Source organism: Mustelus asterias, chromosome 15 (genome assembly GCF_964213995.1).
Source record: "Mustelus asterias chromosome 15, sMusAst1.hap1.1, whole genome shotgun sequence".
Classification (NCBI taxonomy): Eukaryota; Metazoa; Chordata; class Chondrichthyes; order Carcharhiniformes; family Triakidae; genus Mustelus; species Mustelus asterias.
Window position 1 is genome coordinate 46,200,155 of NC_135815.1, and position 19,153 is coordinate 46,219,307.

Here is a 19,153-nt window from a genome sequence, read left to right on the forward strand (position 1 = left end):
GGGCTCCAGAACCCTTTTTGTGGGTATAACAAGGCCTTTCTCTCTCCCATTCTTGCAGTTTCTCTCTTCATCTAATCCTCTACATGCCCAAGTGGTACTGCAATAGTTGTCATACCTATACGTGATACTGGTGAGTCTTATCTTTCTTTTTTAGTAAGCTTCATTACTACTACTAAGATGTATTAAGTATCAATATTGGTAAGATTTATTTATAGTTGTATGGTTTATTAATATTGGTAAAGGTTTTTTTAGCAGTGGTAATGTTTATCACAGTAATAAGGCTTATTAGCAGCAAAGAGGTTATTAATTAACAGGGTGATATAGACGGTTGGACAGATGGGGCAGAACAGTGGCAAATAGAATTTAAACCTGAAAAGTGTGTGGTGGTGCATTGTGAAAGGACTCACAAGGAAAGGGAATAGACGATGAATGACAAGATGCTGGAAAGTACAGAGAACCAGAGGGATCTTGGGGTGTAGGTCCGACGATTCCTGAAAGCAGCAGGGCAGGTAGATAAGGTGGTTACGAAGACATATGGGATACTTGGCTTTATTAGCTGAGGCACAGAATATATAAGCAGGGAGGTTATGTTGGAGCTGTATGAAACACTGGTTAGGCCACAACTAGAGTACTGTGTGGAGTTCTGTTCGCTACGCTATAGGAAGTATGTGATAGCACTAGAAAGGGTGCAGAGGAGATCTGCCAGAATGTTGCCTGGGATGGAGCATTTCAGCTATGAAGAGAGGTTTGTTAGACTGAGGTTGTTTTCCTTAGAGCAGAGAAGGATGAGAGGGTACCTGATTGAAGTGCATGAAATTATGAGAGACATAGATAGGGTAAATGGGAAGAAACTTTTCCCCTCAGTAGAGGATCAATAATCAGGGGGCATAGGTTTCAAGTCATGGGCAGGAGATTTTGAGGGGATTTGAGGAAAAACCTATTTATCCTGAGGGTGGTGGGAATCTGGAACTCACTATCTGAGAGGGTGGTAGATGTGGGAACCTTACAACATTTAAGAAGCATTCAAATGAACACTTAAAATGCCATAGCATACAAGGCTACAGACCAAGTGCTGGAAAATGGGATTAGAATGTATAGGTGCTGATGGCTGGCGCAGACACAATGAGCCGAAGGGCCTCTCACTGTGCTGTAAAGCTCTACGACTCTATGACTTTATAAAGGAATGGCAGGGCTGTTCCAACCTCTACAATGCATTTCCCATATCCTGGATAACCATTTGTGCAGCAAGTATCATCAGTTGTACCAGCTTGAGTTCCTGATTTTGGAACTTGAGTTGCAGTTGGCATCATTGTGGTGCATCTGTGAGGTTGAGAGGTATGCGTATAGCACATTTATTGATGTGGTAACTCCATGACTTAAGAATTCAGTCTGTGAGGCGAATGGGCACAAGCAGAAACAGGCAAGAAGTGCAGGAGTTCCCTGACTGCATCCTGCTGTCCAACCAGAGTACTACTGAGTGTGTGTTTTTTCGTTTGGGGAGTGTAGCCAGAGCTAGCTCCATGGCAGCATGGGTATCTCAGCTATACAGGAGAGCACAAGGAAGACTGGAAGAGCAATTGTGATAGGTGATTCAATGACACAAAGGAAATAGGAGCAGCAGTGGGCTATTCAATCCCTCAGCCTGGTCCACCACTTGACTAGATTGTTGCTGATCTTCTATCTCAATGCCATTTTCCTGCCCTATTCCCATATCCATGGATACCTTTAATATATAGAAATCTATCAATTTTTGTCTTGCATATACTCAATGACAGAGCCTCCACTCTACCACTCTAGGGTACAGAAATCCAAAGGTTCACCATCCTCTGAGTGAAGAAATTCCTCCTCATCTCAGTCCCAAATGATCTACCTCTTATTCTGAGACTGCCTCAATGTAAGTTTGCTGCAAGCCACATTTAATCCTTTTAATGCGAGCCATTGCCTGCCTATCAACATATCTTTTAATGTATTTTCCCAAGCTACTACGGCCAATTTTTCTCTCAGATCTTCACTGTTTCCTTTGTTTGATGTAACACCCAGCTTTATATTGAACTACATCATTTTCAAACTTAATGTAAAACTCTGCATATGCAAATGAGTTTATTAATTAGCCCTTCCTCATTGCACGCTACCAAATATAAAATAGCCAGTTTCTAGTTGGTTTCTCAACATACTGTTCTAGAAAACCATTCCAGAAATTCATCCTGCACAGCATTAGTGCTATTAAATTTACTTATCCAATTTATATGTAGATTGAAGCACTCCATGATCCTCTAGTTTCCTCATGTATATAATACCCCACATTACTACTACTGTTTGATGGCCTATAAACAACTCCTATCAATGTTTGCTGCCCCTTGCTGTTTTTTTAGCATCACCCAAACTAATTCTACATCTTGATAATCCCATTTACGATCCTTTCTCACTAATTTTCTTCCGATCTATGATCCTTTCTCACTAATTTTCTTCCAATCTACGATCTTTTCTCACTAATGTAAGACGAATAGATAGGTAGTTCTGCATCGGCAGATGTGAATCCATGATGGTGTGTTGCCTCCTTGGTGCCAGGATCAAAGGATGTCATTGAATGGCTGCAGAGCAAGCTGAAGGAGGAGGGTGAACCTCCAGCAATTACAGTACACATTGGTACAAATGACAAGAACAGAAAAAGGAATGTGGTTATGCAGTCAAAATTTAGGGGTCTATGCAGAAAATTAGTAAGCAGGACCTGCCAGTATCACGCACAAATGTGTTTAGAAAAGGAGGATAACGCAAATGAATGTCTGGCTGGAAAGATGGGACAGGAGGGAGGGCTTTAGATTTTTGGGACATTGGGACCAGCTCTGAGAATGATGGGACCTGTACAGGCTGGATGTGTTGCACTTAACTAGAGACATTTGTGGGCATTTTGCTAGTGCTATTGGGTGGGCTTAAATTAAACTGGTAGGCATGTGGGAATCGAGAGAAATGCCTGGATTTTCATCCTTGAGGTGGCTAAGCGGAGGCAGGAAAATTCCTGGATCAGCTGCTTTCCTCGGGTGAAAGTGCCAGCAAAGGCTGGATCTTCATCACTGCGGGTCGAGTGTGATCTGGAGTGGGGCCAGCTGACTTTGTGCCAGTGAAAATAACAAAGATCCTCCAGCCCTCACCTCTCACAGCCCTGTCCAATATCCCCCCCGTGCCCAACCATGCCACTTCATGCCCCCCCACCCATTCCCTAATCCCCTTATGCTACCTATGCCAATCTCTGCCGTTCCAACCAACCCACAGGCCCCTCATGCCCCCTATGGCAAGCGCTGCCTTCTACTCAGTCCCTTAGGCTCCACATGCCCACATGACAAGCTTTGACACTTCCATGCCCATTGAGCCACTGTGCACTTTCTAGACCCAATGAACACCATAGCAGATAAGAGAAAGTGTATTTTAAAAACTTCCTGCTCGAAAAAAATCTGGACCAAGCTAATAAAAGTGTCAATCATGCAAGCCCCTTTGAAAGATGACAAACCATAAACCTCAAAACCAAGTAACGTGCGTTAACAAACATTGTGAACTTGACAGCAGAGATCAGAGAACCGTTACCTCTGGGGAGAAGATGTTTTTTATTTTAATAGCTGTCTGGGCTCTCAGTTAAGGGTACAAAATGAGGCATTGCTCAGAGGCTACGTAGCTATTGGAGTGATAGAACACCCACAAATGAGAAACAGGCTGAATATGAAAGATTTAGAGGGGAGGTGGAAAAGCAAATAAGATAAGACAAGAGGTGATATGAAAAGAAACTGGCTGAAATCATAAAAGTGAATCCTAAAATCTTCTATCATCAGATAAACAATAAAAAAGTGGTAAAGGAAGAGTTGGGGCAGTTAAAGGCAAAAATGAATTTATATGTGGAGGCAAAGGGCATAGTTGAGGTATTAAATGAATGCATCTGCTTTTAACAAGGAGGAAGATGATACCCAAGCCATGGTGAACAAGAAACCAAGTCAGACATTAGAATGGTTTAAAATTTTTATAAGGAGGAGTATTGGATGAGTTATTTATATATTAAGTTGTTCAGGAAGCAGGACCAAATTAGATGCATCCAAGGATACTGAGGGAAATTAGTGGAAATTGCAACGGCACTGGTCATGATTTTTCAGTTATCCTTAGACACAAGGATCTGGAGAATAACAGACATTACACTTTTGTTCAAAAAAGTGTGCAGAGATTAGTTCAACATCCACAGCCAGTGAATTTAAGTTCGGTGATGGGCAAACTTCTAGAAACAATATTTCAGGACAATATCTAATAGTCACATGGACAAAAGTCAAATAATTAAAGAAGGCTAGCATGGATTTCTTAATGGAAAATCATGTTTAACTAATTTGCTGGAGTTTTTTCAAGAGGTAACAGAGAAGGTTGATGATGGTAATGCTGTTTGTGTGGTGTACATGGAGTTTCAAAAGGCATCTGATGCAGTGCTGCACAATACACTTGTGAACAATATTATAACTTGTGGAATAAAATGTACTGTACTTAACTGGATAAGAAATTGGATGAATGACATGAGACAGAGGTTAATGGATGTTTTTCGGCCCGCAGGAAGGTATTTAGTCGAGTTCCCAAGGGGTCAGTAATGGGACTCTTGCTTTTCCTTAGTGCCCTAGACTTTGGTATACAGGGCACCATTTCAATGTCTGTCAATGTCAAACAAAACTTGGAAGCATTATTAAATGTAAGAAGGTGCCTTACACCTTAGGAGATGAATAGTGTGGAGGCCTGTCCATGAGTTAGCATGATCAGCGTAAGGGCAAAGGATGGGGGCATGGGTTGGCATAGCGACTTATAAGGACCATGAAGGTGAGTGAAGGGGCATAGGTTGGCATTGATGGTTTAAAGGGTTATGGGGGAGGGGGATCCGTGAAGGTGGGGGGCATGGGGTGACATACGTTGACATTGACAGGCTTGGGATTGTGTGGGGGCTGCAGGGGATATTTCAGGGGAGCTGGGGGATATTTCAGGTTTTAATCTTTATTTTAAACTTTGACCATGGGACCGGAGCTCCAGGGCAGGACTTCCGCAGTGTCTGCCTTCGCACTCAACATCCTCTTAGTTCTTCCCAGATGACCAGCCCACCCAGACAAAAGATCCAAAATCTTCCCGTCTCTGCACATCTACCTGGGAGGAAAAGCCTGGGCCTTACTTTGTATTTTAAATGTATTTAACCAAGTGTATTTGTGCAGAATTGGTTGTACGTCTTTCAATATTGGAAAAGGCAGCCACATTTTCACCTCATTTTTTGCAGTGAGTTATTTAATGATTGACGAGATCTAGATATGTTCAGAATGATTGCTCTCAGCTGAACAGTGGATCCTGATGGGAAGTATTGATTTTTCAAGAGAAACTTCCTCATCTCATGATAACATTCAGCATCAGCCATGTAACACATCTCACAGTGGCAGAGACCTTCATGGCTGGCTTCTCACCATTCTGTCTAATCTTGACTAAGTTGTTCCCACTTACTGACACCTATTTTGCACTGTCTCTGAGCTGCTTTCAAGTCGTCTTCGGGCTGGATTTTCCACCCTCCCCCATCCACAACGTGTTTTCCAGCGGAGGCAGCTTGCCGTTGGTCGGCAGTGGGATCTTCCAGTCCTACAAATGTCAACACTATATTGGGGGACCGGAAGATCCCGCTTGTGGGAGGAACCCGGAAATTCAACCCTTTATATCTCTTTAGTTGACTGCCAAAAATACAGGTTCCAGTTGTCAATCCATTTAAATTTACTTTAAATGTACTTTACCTTTACCTCATTACAACAGTGATGACACTTCCAAAGTGTTTCATTGGCTGTAAAATGTTTTTGGATCTCCTGAGTTTGAAAAAGGCGTGATATAAATGCAAGTTACTTCTTTCTCTCCTTCTTTAAGAGATCTTCTTTAGGACTTGTTATTCAGATAGTCACATCATGACTTGATCCTCTTGGAGTACCTTTATGATCAGAGCATCCTTCTTGACATTTTTTTTTCGGAACTTCACTGTCAAAAATCTTGACTTGCCATCTGATCTTTGTTTCAGGTTGCTTAGGTGAAAGTGATTTGAATTATTAATGTGCAGATGGTCTTGCGGCCATATTTGAGTTAATGGAAATGTCAAAGGATGCTTTCCTCTAAAAGTTTACCTTTCTTGTCTCAGTCACAGTAGGAACAGAGTCAATTCATATTATTTTTCTTAAGAGCATTCTATTTTTTTTCCTATTGTAACTACAGCTGCCAATATGGACAGGTTAGATTTCCCAGGATTTATACCTATAGCACTCTTGAACATGCTCCCCTAATAATTGTCTTCACTCGTTTTATCATTCAGATCATCCAGTTAAAATTGCAGTTAGGTCCTAATGTTGTCATTGGGACGCAGCATGCATAAAGCAAAGAAGTACCTCGTCAGCTCTCAGTTGATGTCCATGCAGACTGCATTTGAAATGGTTGACATCCAATAGCTCCAAGGTAGGTAAAGTCATGTAATGTACTACCATATCTCTTGGTTTCCACCAGGCAGGTATAGTTAAAATTGCTCCTCTGTACTTGTTCCAGTACAATAGCTGGTAAGTTGCTTAAATTTCACAACATATTGACTGTTCCGCCAACAAGATAATTTTATCCATGATCATAAACCAGATGATAAAGCCGAAGTCTATCTGTCTGATATCATTGATCAAAAACATGCATTTGGGACTATTGTTAAAGGTCATAGATTTTATGCATTTTTCTGTTTTACAGATGGACATCCAAAACTTTAATTATCAAATATATGTAAATGTAATATATCTCATGACTAGCTATGATGCTAATTCTTTCGAAAACCCCACTGTTGTTCTAATCCCTAAAACATAGCTCTGGATCTGCATTTGCTCAGGTATTATAAAGCAATATCAATGATCTAAATTTGTCAAATCCAATTTATTTCCAACTCAAAAGGAAATAATTTAATCATGTCTAATTTGTAATGATTAATTTGTAACTGTGTGCATTAAAACTACTTTTTCTCCATACATGATTAAGAAACAGGTCCCACATTTTCCACATCATCCTTTGTACTGTTACCTGACGGAGGTTCCGGGTTACTTTCACATCATGCCAGGCATTGTCATTAAATTTTCCATTCACAGGTTCCACCAAAGCTTCAAAGGCTCCTGACCCCAAATTAATGACCAGTGAGACAGCACCATCTTTCAAAGCCAGATTTACATAATCTGCAGATTTCCCTGTATGAAGCATCAGACCATTCCTTTGAAGGGTTCTGAATGATAATGTTATTTCATCGCTGCTACTCTGGATTGGGTTCTGTGATAAATCATAGCAGAAGTATTCTGATCCTTTAAATGTTGCAACATATTCTTCTCTTCCTGGAAAACAGAAAAAAGGGATCAAAAGTGGTTACAATACCACAATTTCTTCACAAATATTAAAAAGCAAATACATGCAAAAAGTAATACAATTTCTCATTACACAAAAATATGTCTCTGATGAAAAGCAATGCAGACCATTAAAATTAATCAATGCATATCCAAAACCTTAGAATAGAAAACAGTTATCTTCTGATGCTTAAACGAATTTCAAAGCCAAGATCCTTTACGTAGATAAACAAAATTCCAATTCTCAGATGGGAGTGGATTTAATGGGGGGAGAAATTACCCAACCCCTCAAATGAATGTCTGTCGGCACCTCATCACCCAGAAATCCTGCTGCTCCATAACACTGGGGGCTGCCTTAAGTGGATCAGAACGGATTTCCAACCCCTCAGGGAAAGGAAGCCCAGCTCCAGAGAGCTGCAGAGCAATTTTATTGGCCAGCAATTCTGTAGTCCCAGCAACACCAAAAGAGAGTAATAGCCACTGCTGGGACTACAAGCAGTCCTGAGGAAGAAGTTAAGATAGATCTAGGACTTGAGTAATGTAATGCCCTAATTACATTAGAGGTTGTGGGTTTTAACAAAAAGAAAATGCTGTGGCTTGAACACGTAGGTTCAAACTAACATACAACAGGTTTGTTCTGGGAACTTTTTCCCTGTACAGAGTACAAACTGAAACTAAAAGCAGGAGCCTGTGAAACACTCCAATGACAGCACCATCAAATCATGTGATCAGCTCGTAAAGTAACTGTGCAACCATTTGAATATATAATTGATAGGTCGGGGGATTTTTGGCAAGAACAGCTGGGGAGACTCCAGCAAGGGCATTTGGGGGTGCAGGGGGGTGCTCAGGATAAAAAGTCTGGGGTGGAGCAGCAAAGGGGAGTAGCATCTGGGTGTGACCCCAATGGGCACTGGGGATCTCTTGTAGGAGATACCCCTACCTCTTGGCCATCAGAAGTTCGTGCAGTGAAAGCTGGCAGGCTGTTTGTCATGCCCTGCCTTTCTCTGAAAAGTTGTGGTTGTGCGGAATGCAGTTAATTTTCCACTTAAGGGCATCTATATGTTGAAGGGTTGGTGAATCACCTGACTCCTTATCAGCCCACCTTAATATGGGGTACAGGCCGGGAATGGGCAGGGAGGTGGAGCATTGACATCCATTTTATTTAATGTGCCCTTTGCCTTCAAATATGCCAGCAGGAAGCTGTAAAATTTACCCTACTTCTTTTTGCGAGTGAGACAGAATTTTGGGTATTCTGACATGAGGATCATTTACTTGCCCTGTGGGAAACATCTGCAATGTACACATCAACTATTCCAAAACAACAAAATCCAAATGGTACAGTCTGACCATTGTAAACAAATGGCCTCCTGATCTGCTTCAGAGGAGATCAAGATCTCAGAGTCTTTGACTTTTTTATATACCCTAGGTAGGAATTTCCTGTCAGAGTGTCACATTTCAGATTGTTCAGAGCATGAGAAAGTGATTGTTTTCATTTCCTGTTTAACCACTCTGTGATGTGGTCTTAGCACTAAAATGTTGATGGCCATACATTTCCTTTATCATACGGCCTCCAAATGAGAAGTTCCACATCAGCAAACAGTGTGTTCTTAATTTTCACACCCATTTCTTGAATACCAATTCCAGATAGCAACTCCCAGAGTCCACACAAGCACAGATAAATTCAGAAATCCTGAAATTGCCATGAGATTTGCCATACTCCACCACAAGCTTTGCTCCACTTGTAACTCAAACATTTACTCTGCATTGAAATCCATGGAGGGCTGTGAAGTGACTATTTAAAAGGCTTAGTGGGTAATCAGTGGATAAGTACAAAGCTAGGGCTGGTGCATTATGGTCTAACTGAATTTTTAACCAATGTAATAAGTCTTAATTACAGTGGACAGAACTTAATGCCACTTCCAAGGTGGCTTTGATGGTTGTGGGAGGAATTTAATTGGGTGGGAAGGTGGAAGGTAGTGGACTTGCTGCCTTTCCACTTCTGCCCCAATTAAGTCCATGGCAGGCAGACTCCTGGATGGCTTTCACTTAATGCCCATTAAATCTCGATCCGGCCACTGCTGATGTGCACCCAATGGCAAGTGGGATCTCGCCATGCAGGAAGTTCAAAATTTCCAGCTTCAGGACAGATCAGGGTGGGTCTGCTCTCAAGGAACCAGAGGAGGAGAGCCCACTGAAAACCACTATATGCCCGTTCTTCTGTTCCCCCAGCTTCCTTGTGATGCCTATCCTGCTCTCACTGGGTGGTTGGCTGATCTTGGACTTCTGGTGGGTGCATTGCAAACAACTACCACTGCGGTGGTGCAGATGGCACAGGAGCTGCCAGCCTCTGATTGCCTGACCACTCTTGGAGATGAAATTTCCATTTCCAGGGTCCTTGATCCTGCTGGCTACATAACAGGCACTAATGCAACATGCTTTCCCTGAAGGATAAGATGAAGGGTTCTCGTCCGCTCTCCAAGTGGTGGGTGAGGTCCCTATTGCCTAAATTAAATGCCATCCACAGCATGGGCTACTGGCCTTCCTTGAAGTGGGTCATGCTGTTTGCAGTTTCTGGATCCATAAGCTGCTCGTCAACCCGAGATGCAAGGCAAATGTGGAGGAAACCTACTAATTGATTGGCTCATGGAAGGTGCAGCCCCTACTCGAAAGGGTTCATGACCTGAAAATGACTTTGCCATCGGGATGCTCTGACATCGGGTTCCTGAGGCTTGGTGCAAAATTCACCCCAATATCTTGCATGATGGTGTGGCGCTGATACTCGATCTGTTTGGGTCCCATAACTGCCTCCATGCCCTATGGAATTATACTGGTTGCAAATTCCTAATGTTGTCCCTGATTGTTACCCACCACAACTGGAGGGAAGTGGATGACAGGGTCATCAAAACCAATCAATTTGACTAACCAGCCCATTCATATTAGCTATCGTTTTAATTCTGGATTTCTTTTCAGTGGCAAGGTATCTGCTGGAAGCAGACATTGTAGCACGATGGCAGAGTGGTTAGCACTGCAGTCTTACAGCACCAGGGACCTGGGTTTGATTCCCAGCTTGGGTCACCGTCTGTGCGGAGTCTGCCTGGTCTCCTCATGTCTGAGTGGATTTCCTCTGGGTGCTCCACTTTCCTCCCACAGTCTGAAAGATATGCTGGTTAGGTAAATTGGCCATGCTAAATTCTCCCTCAGTGTGCCCAAACAGGTGCTGGACTAGGGATTTTCATTGTAACTTAATTGTAGTGTTAATGCAAACCAACTTGTGACACTAATAAACTTAAAACTTTTAAACTTTAAACAGTTCCCTCATGAATGTGTATAAATTAAGGTCCTTTGGATAGTAGTACCTTGACATGTACTTGACCCTAACCCACTGAGTTATACCTCAGGTGATTGTCTTCAAGAACTGACTGACTCATTGACTGTAAGCATTAATTCGAAAAGCTGCAGGCACTCAGATCTGAGAGTTGATGATCTCAGCAACCTCACTCCATGATGGTGAATACAAAACATGTGAATCTTCCTCTCATTCATAAGGAAGAGAATTTTCCTCCTTGCCTTCATCAATCAAACGGGTATGTTCACAGAGAACCTGAGAGTCTGCATGCGACTCATTTTAGACAGTATACGCATCTTTTGCAGCAATTTTCCAGAAGTGAATTCAATCTCCCTTTCAGAGGTAATTGCCCATTTTAAATAGGCTTATGCATGAATTGTGTCAGAAACCAGTTTTGGATTTGAATCCACACTGACAAATGTTAACTAACTAAAGCCCTCTTTTATAATTTATCAGCTAATGTCCACCCTCCACACCCCCACCCCCTCAATCCCTTGTACATACACAGAGTGAGCAACTGTTCAATGTAACTCGCTTCTTTTCAGTAATACAATTACAAATTCAGGATAGTGTAGTGATTGCAATAAAACTAATGCTCAATGGACATATATTTTTTAAATTAAGAAAAGTTAAAGAGGTCTTATACCTTTCGTCTGTATTTTTTAAATCTATTTTTGAAACTAAACTATTTTCCTAAAGGAGAAAAGGGGCGGCACGGTAGCACAGTGGTTAGCACTGCTGCTTCACAGCTCCAGGGTCCTGGGTTTGATTCCCGGCTCAGGTCACTGTCTGTGTGGAGTTTGCACGTTCTCCTCGTGTCTGTGTGGGTTTCCTCCGGGTGCTCCGGTTTCCTCCGATAGTCCAAAGATGTGCGGGTTAGGTTGATTGGCCAGGTTAAAAATTGCCCCTTAGAATCCTAAAATGCGTAGGTTAGAGGGATTAGTGGGTAAATATGTGGGGGTAGGGCCTGGGTGGGATTGTGGTCGGTGCAGACTCGATGGGCCGAATGGCCTCCTTCTGCACTGGAGGGATTCTATGGATTCTATGGAACAAGGTAGTTCAGTCTTCTGCAGTTTGGGTATGAAATGTCACAGTGACAGGTATGTAGCTATTTAACAGACATTCCAAAGGAGGTTTTATTAGTAGCAAAGAATCCCTACAGTGCAGAAGAGGCCAGTGAGCCCATCAAGGCTGCACTCGCTGGCAGAATATTTTACCCAGGCCCTCTCCCCTGCCCTATCCCCGTAACTCTGCACATTTCCCCTGGCTAATACAGCTAACCAATACATCTTGGGACACTAAGGGGCAATATAGCATGGCCAATCCATCTAACCTGCACATCTTTGGACTGTGGGAGGAATCCGGAGCAGCTGGAGGAAACCCACACAGACATGGGGAAAATGAATTGGATCTTATTTTCTCCATTTGTAGCAGAATCAGGCTTATGGGAAAACAAAATTTCAAACACATTTTGATCACTTGAACACCTTGGGTGGAATTTTACAGCCCTGTTATGGTGGGGTGGGGCAGGAGAATGCAGCCAGCTGTTCAGTAGTCCATTGACTTTGGTGGAATCAGAAGATCCCATCAGCAGGAGGGGTTGTAAAATTTTGCCTTTTGGTTGAATATTTAGGACCCCAAAGGTGAGCATGAAGGTGGGCAGGTGTGGAATATTTGAACCAACAGCCAGTGTGAAAGCACTATCCCGTCACTGGGCAACTTTGTCAGAGGTGGTTAGGCAGGCATCAGGGTTACCTGCCTGCAAGCAATGGGTAGCCAGATAAGCTAATTAAAAGCCATTTAAGAGCTACTGTCAGAGACCATCTGGAATTTGCCATTTGGCCCTTAGGTCCACAGAGTTATTGAGGAACTACCAAGCTGCCTGGGAGACCTGAGGCCCTTTGCGCATGCTTGCTTCTTGCAGAGGAAAAGGGCAGCAAGGACTTATCTTCTCTCACTGTAGTTGGTGTTTATTTCGAATGTTCATCATTTCTTATGCTCATCACTTGTTTTGACTTGTTTCTATGTGCAATTTTTATATTTAAACTTTTTTTTAGTTTTGTGCCACTTATACTTGTTCAACTCATGCTCTTAATTGATGTCTACATTATCTATTATTGACAGGGGTTCTCATAGAATGTGAAATTATTTTCTAATCACTTTGGGTGTAAGGAATGCGGTCACTGAGTTATGATTAACACCATATCATGGCAACTAAGGTACAAAGGCAATGGTTACTCCTATAATAGTTTTTTCATGCTTCTCGTTAAGAAAGATGTCTTTGATTGTTTCTCTTATCCTGAGAAGTTTTCAATACCATACAGTTCTCATTTTGCCATTGTGTGACCCTTTGCGCTTAACAGTACTAAAAAAAATTAAAATTTTGAAATGGTTAAATGCACAGTATTAATAAACTTGTATCTGTGTAACACACTCATAAATGTGAGCTGAGAAGATAAATATCATTGTGCTGCTTGGAACACTTTGCAAACATGATGTGAAAATATCTACTGGCACGCCATTAACTTTTTTGGCTCCACATAATTTCAACGGATTTCAGTCGGCATGTCAACTTATTCCACACACCTAGGCAGATGTTGTTAGTGTACCTTCACAATCATAGGGAGCGATTTTACCATTTTTTTTTGAAATGCTGGGCAGACTTGAAACTGGAAGAGTTTCAGATCCGTCTTTTGGGCAGGTTTTCAGGCCACCCCATACGCACTCTGCCTGCAAAATTTTGAGCAAGTCTGTTGCTCATTGCAGAAGCCTGTGGGCAGGGCTAAGTGGGCCTGAAATCCTGCAGAGGGAGGTAGCGCGTAAGTGCAGGCCTCTGATGCTGTACATGCATATTAGCAGTGACAGGGGTCTGACAGAAAAGAGGGAGCTGTCAGGCTCCTGCCAGTGCAGGCTGCCTGACGCAGCTCCCCCTCCTGCAATCGTGGGGGCCGGCGGCCTGAGGGGCAGCCCCCGCTGACCCCCCACACCACCCAGATTGATCGCGGACCTACCCTCCACCACCGATCTCAAACCCACCACCCTCCCCCACCGATCGAGGACCTGCTGCCCTCCCCCCACCGATCACTGCAGAGTGGCATCGGGCCCCCTCTCCCTCCCTCCCCCCCACCGATCCCTGCAGAGTAGCACCGGGCTCCCTCCCCCCATTAGTCCCTTCCCCCATTAGCCACTCCCCCACATTAACTCCTCCCCCACTGGCCCCACTCCTACTAGCCCTGGCCTCACTGGCCCCTCCCCCTTTAGCCCCGTCCCTTGACACTGCCTGGTGGGCATTGCCCAGGTGGCACTGTCAGTCTGGCACTGCCCAAGGCACTTCGCCCCCTTGGGAGGCCTCAATGGCCTCCGGTACCACCGGCGAGGCCAAGCCGACTGCTCCCTGGGGCATTAAGGGGGAGCGGGCCTGGATGATTGAGCGCCGGGCTCACTAAGCAGATGTAAAACAGCATTAAAATAAATTTCCTTGCACTAACCTGCCTCTTGCCCATTTCCAGCGAGAGCCTAACTGCGCTGGAAACCCGGTGCTTGTAAAATGGCGCCGGTCGCAAAAACTGGCATCAATCGCGCTAAGCGCTTTATGCCCGACTTTGCCACCATGTCGCTTCTGAAAACGGGAGCAATGCGATGGTAAAATAACCCCCATACTGGTTATTACCCTTTGGGAAAAGTGGGGGATGTGGTGGAAGGATTTCCGAGCTGATTGTCAGCCCATTGAACTTCCTTGAATACTCCTCCCATAGCCAGCAAGGGCTCGAAGATGCCGCAGAGGTCAGACGTGTAGACCTGGAGTGAACCGCCAGTATCTTCAGGGCCACAGGCAATGGGTGATCTTCCAGCCCATATGGAGCCAACTGCTGCATGACCTGGCAAAGATTGTCCTCAGTGCTTTAGGATAGACGCAGTCGTCTCCAGCACTGGATATCTGTCACCTGGAGGCATATCATACTCCTCTGATTCACCTCAGTATGAGGCCCTACCTCGATAACTCAGCAGGCCCTGCCACCCCTCCTGTCCCCGGAAACTCTGTGATTCCTGCCACGCCCTCCTCTGCAGGGCACTGGCCCTGCCTACCCCCTGTAACTCAGCGAGCCATGCCATCCACTTCTCTGGAGAGCACTGGTCCTGTCCACGTGCAACCATATACTGACGTCCTCTTTCCTGTTCCACTGCAATCAATAGCATAGGCAACTCCAATAGCTCCATCATCCTCACACTCCAAAACTAAAAGGGAGGAAACATCTGTGAGCAACAAAGAGCCCTGTCAGAACCCTAACCCATTGCCTTACCAAGACATGAGACGTCCACCTGTGCACATTCCCCTATGTGAGCACCTTTCCAATGAGCTACACTCTCTTATTCTCTCATGCAGTGGACATGTCCCCATATATGCCTCTTCCAACTCCGCATGACAGATGTTCATCTACCTTGGATAGCCTTAGTGGCCTTCAGGACCAAGGGAGAGGACTGAGGGCACATACGTAGATTGACCTGTGTGCTGACTTCCCAGGGGGGCTGAAATGCTGCCACAATACTATTTCCTCGGGTGACTGGAGCGGTAACTAGGGGGCATAACTATAGGGTTCATGGTGGGAGATATAGGAAGGATGTCCGAGGTAGGTTTTTTACTCAGAGAGTGGTTGGGGTGTGGAATGGACTGCCTGCAGGGATAGTGGAGTCAGAAACTTTAGGAACATTTAAGAAGCTATTGGATAGGCACATGGAGTACTTCGGGCTGATAGGGAGGAAATAGCTTGATCTGGGTTTCAGACAAAGCTCGGCACAACATCGTGGGCCGAAGGGCCTGTTCTGTGCTGTACTGTTCTATGTTCTATAATACTGAACATTTCTGGGCTGCCTGCTGAGCTTTGTAACCTTTGCCCTTTGTACTGGGGCCATAACTGTGTCACCTCTCTCTTATCGATAGGTGAGTGCAAGTCATGGAATTATTGCTTGGGGGCTCAGCTTCCAAAGGTTAATCAGTGGGTGGCTATCTGTGGCAGAATCATGGATTACATTACTAATTTAATGGGCATAATTGACTAATTAAGGAAACAGCAGGGATGTTATTAGGGAAGTGGCTTCCTCCTGTGGCAGGCAAGGATAATCTGATTTATTTCAAGTCTCCAAATTGTATTCAACCTGATCCTTAACTTTAACTTTCATTCCCCCAGCTTTCATGGACAGCAGATCCTGAACAGCCAGCCACCCATGATAATATCCCGGATATCCCTCATAGCCTGGACTCCGCATGTCCTTCCACATTGCACATGCCCTACAGCTGCCCCTACAACCTGACAGCGAGGATTTCATTTTCCGATTCTTGCGAGATTTTGGGTGTCGCTGTTTATACTGACAGCGGGCTCAAAATTCCATCCTATATGTTTTTGTGAAGTCATCACTGCCAAATAGAAAATGTCTCCTCTTAGGTTACTTCTATGTTTAGTAGTTTTAATGCACAAAGGCAAGTGAGGACTGAAGGACATCACTAAGTGGACAGTTTTTTTCCCAAAAGTATTGAGATATAAGTGAAAATGCAAAGGATCATCCTTCCACTTTCAGCTGCAATATTGAATGTAGTAGCTTACAGTGTGGTCAAATATATCACACACCTCGGCAGTTGTTGCTTGCGTATCTCCACACACATACTGCTTTTTTACCCTTTGGGGAATAGTGGGGGAAGTGGTGGAAGGATTTCCGAGCTGATTATCAGCCTGTTGAACTGCGTTGAATGCTCCTTTCAGAAAACAAGCAGAAGCAGATTGGACAACCATTTTACACCTCTCTTCAGTCATGTTTTTCGTTATAAACAAACATTGGATACTGTGTAAATCAAGCTATTGTCTTTTCTCTGTCCAAAGGTTAAAGTGAAAATTCACCTCAGGCTATAATAAATACATCCCAGACAGAACAAAGAACTATTACAGTTGACATACTCAACTTTTATATATTCACTGTTTTAATGGTCAACAGTTTCTATAAATAAGACAAACCCAAAAGCAACACCATTCCATACAAAATTATGCTCAGATTTTCTGGTAATTGCACCATTTGATTACCATAAAACGTGCTCAGCTTTTTAATTCGGTGCATAACCATGTCATCTTTGCAATATTTTGTTTGTGTTGCCTTCAAGCAATGAAAATTTAAATATTAAATATGCATATGGAAGAGCCTTGACATTATTTTTGTCTTTTATTTCAACTCACAGATGAAGTAAAATAGGTTACCTCCAGTAATCATCAGGGTCATGTTCAACATTAATTTTCAATTATAATATTTCTGTTTCAACGTATGCTTAGAATATCTTACACTGTTATTACACTTCTCTTCTAAATGACATGTGAAATATCCTGTTTAGGGAACTCTCAAACCTATTCATTTGTATGATCTATTTCATTGATCCTTGGAAGAAGAAAATTGCTGTACTCATCTTGACACCTGAACGCTTACTCCCTGCCAGCTCAGCATACAAGTTGTATTAGCAATGGAAAGCATTGAGCATGCAGTGTACTACCTGCAGAATCCATTCTCCCACAGTGGTAAACAGCATGGACAAGAAGAATACAATGTGGAAAAAAACAGAAAAGCTAAATAAAAAAGTCAAAAGTACAATTAAAGTAATACGCCGTCTTCACATTGTTTTACTTAAAAAAATGATCTGGATTTTTAGCCCAGAGGTGAATTCTGTGTGGGACAGTCAGCTGAGAGGTTAAGAAATAGGAAAGAAGAGGTTTTCCAAATGCCCTGCATAACTTGACTGCTTTATCTGAGATTTTTTCAAGTTTCTGCTCACAGTAGTCTGGTTCTCAGGCTGAAAGCCATTCAGATGAAATCTGCTTCACAAGCCCAAAGTCTAAAAGAGCAACTAAATGTCGTGAGGGAGTGAAAGCAATTATGGGGTGGTCTCCAGATTGGAGTAGTCTGGACCTTGGTAGGGGCTCTGAATCACAAGTGGAAGGTGCGCCAATTGTAGGGGTTTGCCAATGGTGGTCATGGGGTATCCAATTGCAGTGCAGGTGAAGGGGACATTCGAGGAACCCTGATTGCTAGAGTGGGGCAGGGGGTGGGTGGGGGTTGAGGTGTCTGATGTTGAACACAATTGCAGGTGTAGTGAGGAGCTGATGTTAGTCAGGTGGTTTTTGATTGTGGAGAGATTGTGGAGTATCGTGGTCAGGGCTAGGAACCGAGGCTGGCTGAGATCATGATTGCAGGGGTTCAGAGCCCAATGAGAGTCGAGAGTGACTGATGGCTTTTTGGGAGTGTCGATCCTTATTGCTGGTGAAGGGGGACATCGATTTTAGTGTCTGACATGGGCCCACTGTACCTCTTTTTGGGAGTTAAGAGTCAGTCAAAAGTCCCTGGCTGGAATTGTCCCCAAAAAAATCCAAGTGTCAAATCTGCATGAAAACTGGAGTAATTCATGCTGGCTTTTTCAGCATGTTTCCCAAAATCATCATTAAAAACTGGGGTGGGGGGGGGGGGGGGGGTATTTCCTGCTGAAGAGGCTGAAATTGGCACAATGTGTGGGACCCCCACGCATGCGCACATATCTGGGGGATCACTAAAAAGACATCCGAGCATTGAGATTGCTGGCCTCAACTCCCCACAGACATTGCTGGCCTCATCGTTGGCCTCTGACTCCTTCCCACGGACATCATTAGCCTCTCATCATCACCCCCCAATCCCGCACCAATATCGCTTGCTTCTCACCCCCCCTCCCCCCATGGACATGCCTGACCTCCCCATCCCCCAATGACCCAGACATCGCTGGCCTGCCTATCCCCCAATGATCCCAGACATCGCTGGACTCCCCATCCCTCCTCCCATCAATTCACACGTACTGGCCTCACTACTGCTTTGCATACAAATAGCACTGTGTTGCCATGCACAATCCCTGCCTGCGAGCATTCACCCATGTTGTATGAGCCTTGAGCATTGCATCCCCTGCACACAGTACTTTGTTGAGTGAGAGCCAATCAGCACCCTGGGAGATCACTTACCCTCGATTGAAACCAGGTTCCCTTTACATTGCTCACAAGGAATTTTTACTAATGGGCCCATGATTGCCCAAACTGATTGCACCTGGACTCCCCTAACAAGCCAGAGCTGTATATAAGCTGCAATAATGGACACACAGCTGGACACACCAGGAAGATGGCTGGAAAGAAACCTCATAGAATTGTAGAAAGATGGCCCGAAAGAAACTGGCACATGTGCTGTACTAACAATGTCAAGTCATGCTCAGACACCTGAAGGGCATCCAACAACAGCCCCCTGCCCGCCACCGCCCCCCCCCCCCCCCCCCCCCCAATCAGCAACCCCCAGTGGTGATCCTTTTCCCCAAAATGGCCAACACAAGCTCCAAATCTCAGGCACGTATTGCACCCCATGTACTTCAATA

General features: G+C 44.0%; 1 protein-coding gene across 2 annotated transcripts in view; it reads right to left on the minus strand.

Moving 5' to 3' along the window:
• nrxn1a (neurexin 1a) overlaps nucleotides 1-19,153 on the minus strand; it is a 1,876,664-nt gene that overhangs the window by 1,143,695 nt on the left and 713,816 nt on the right. For both annotated transcript variants that reach the window (XM_078229844.1, XM_078229842.1), the window contains one exon: nucleotides 7,081-7,382. In XM_078229844.1, the coding sequence (XP_078085970.1) occupies nucleotides 7,081-7,382 (302 nt within the window). The remainder of the gene's footprint in view (nucleotides 1-7,080; nucleotides 7,383-19,153) is intronic.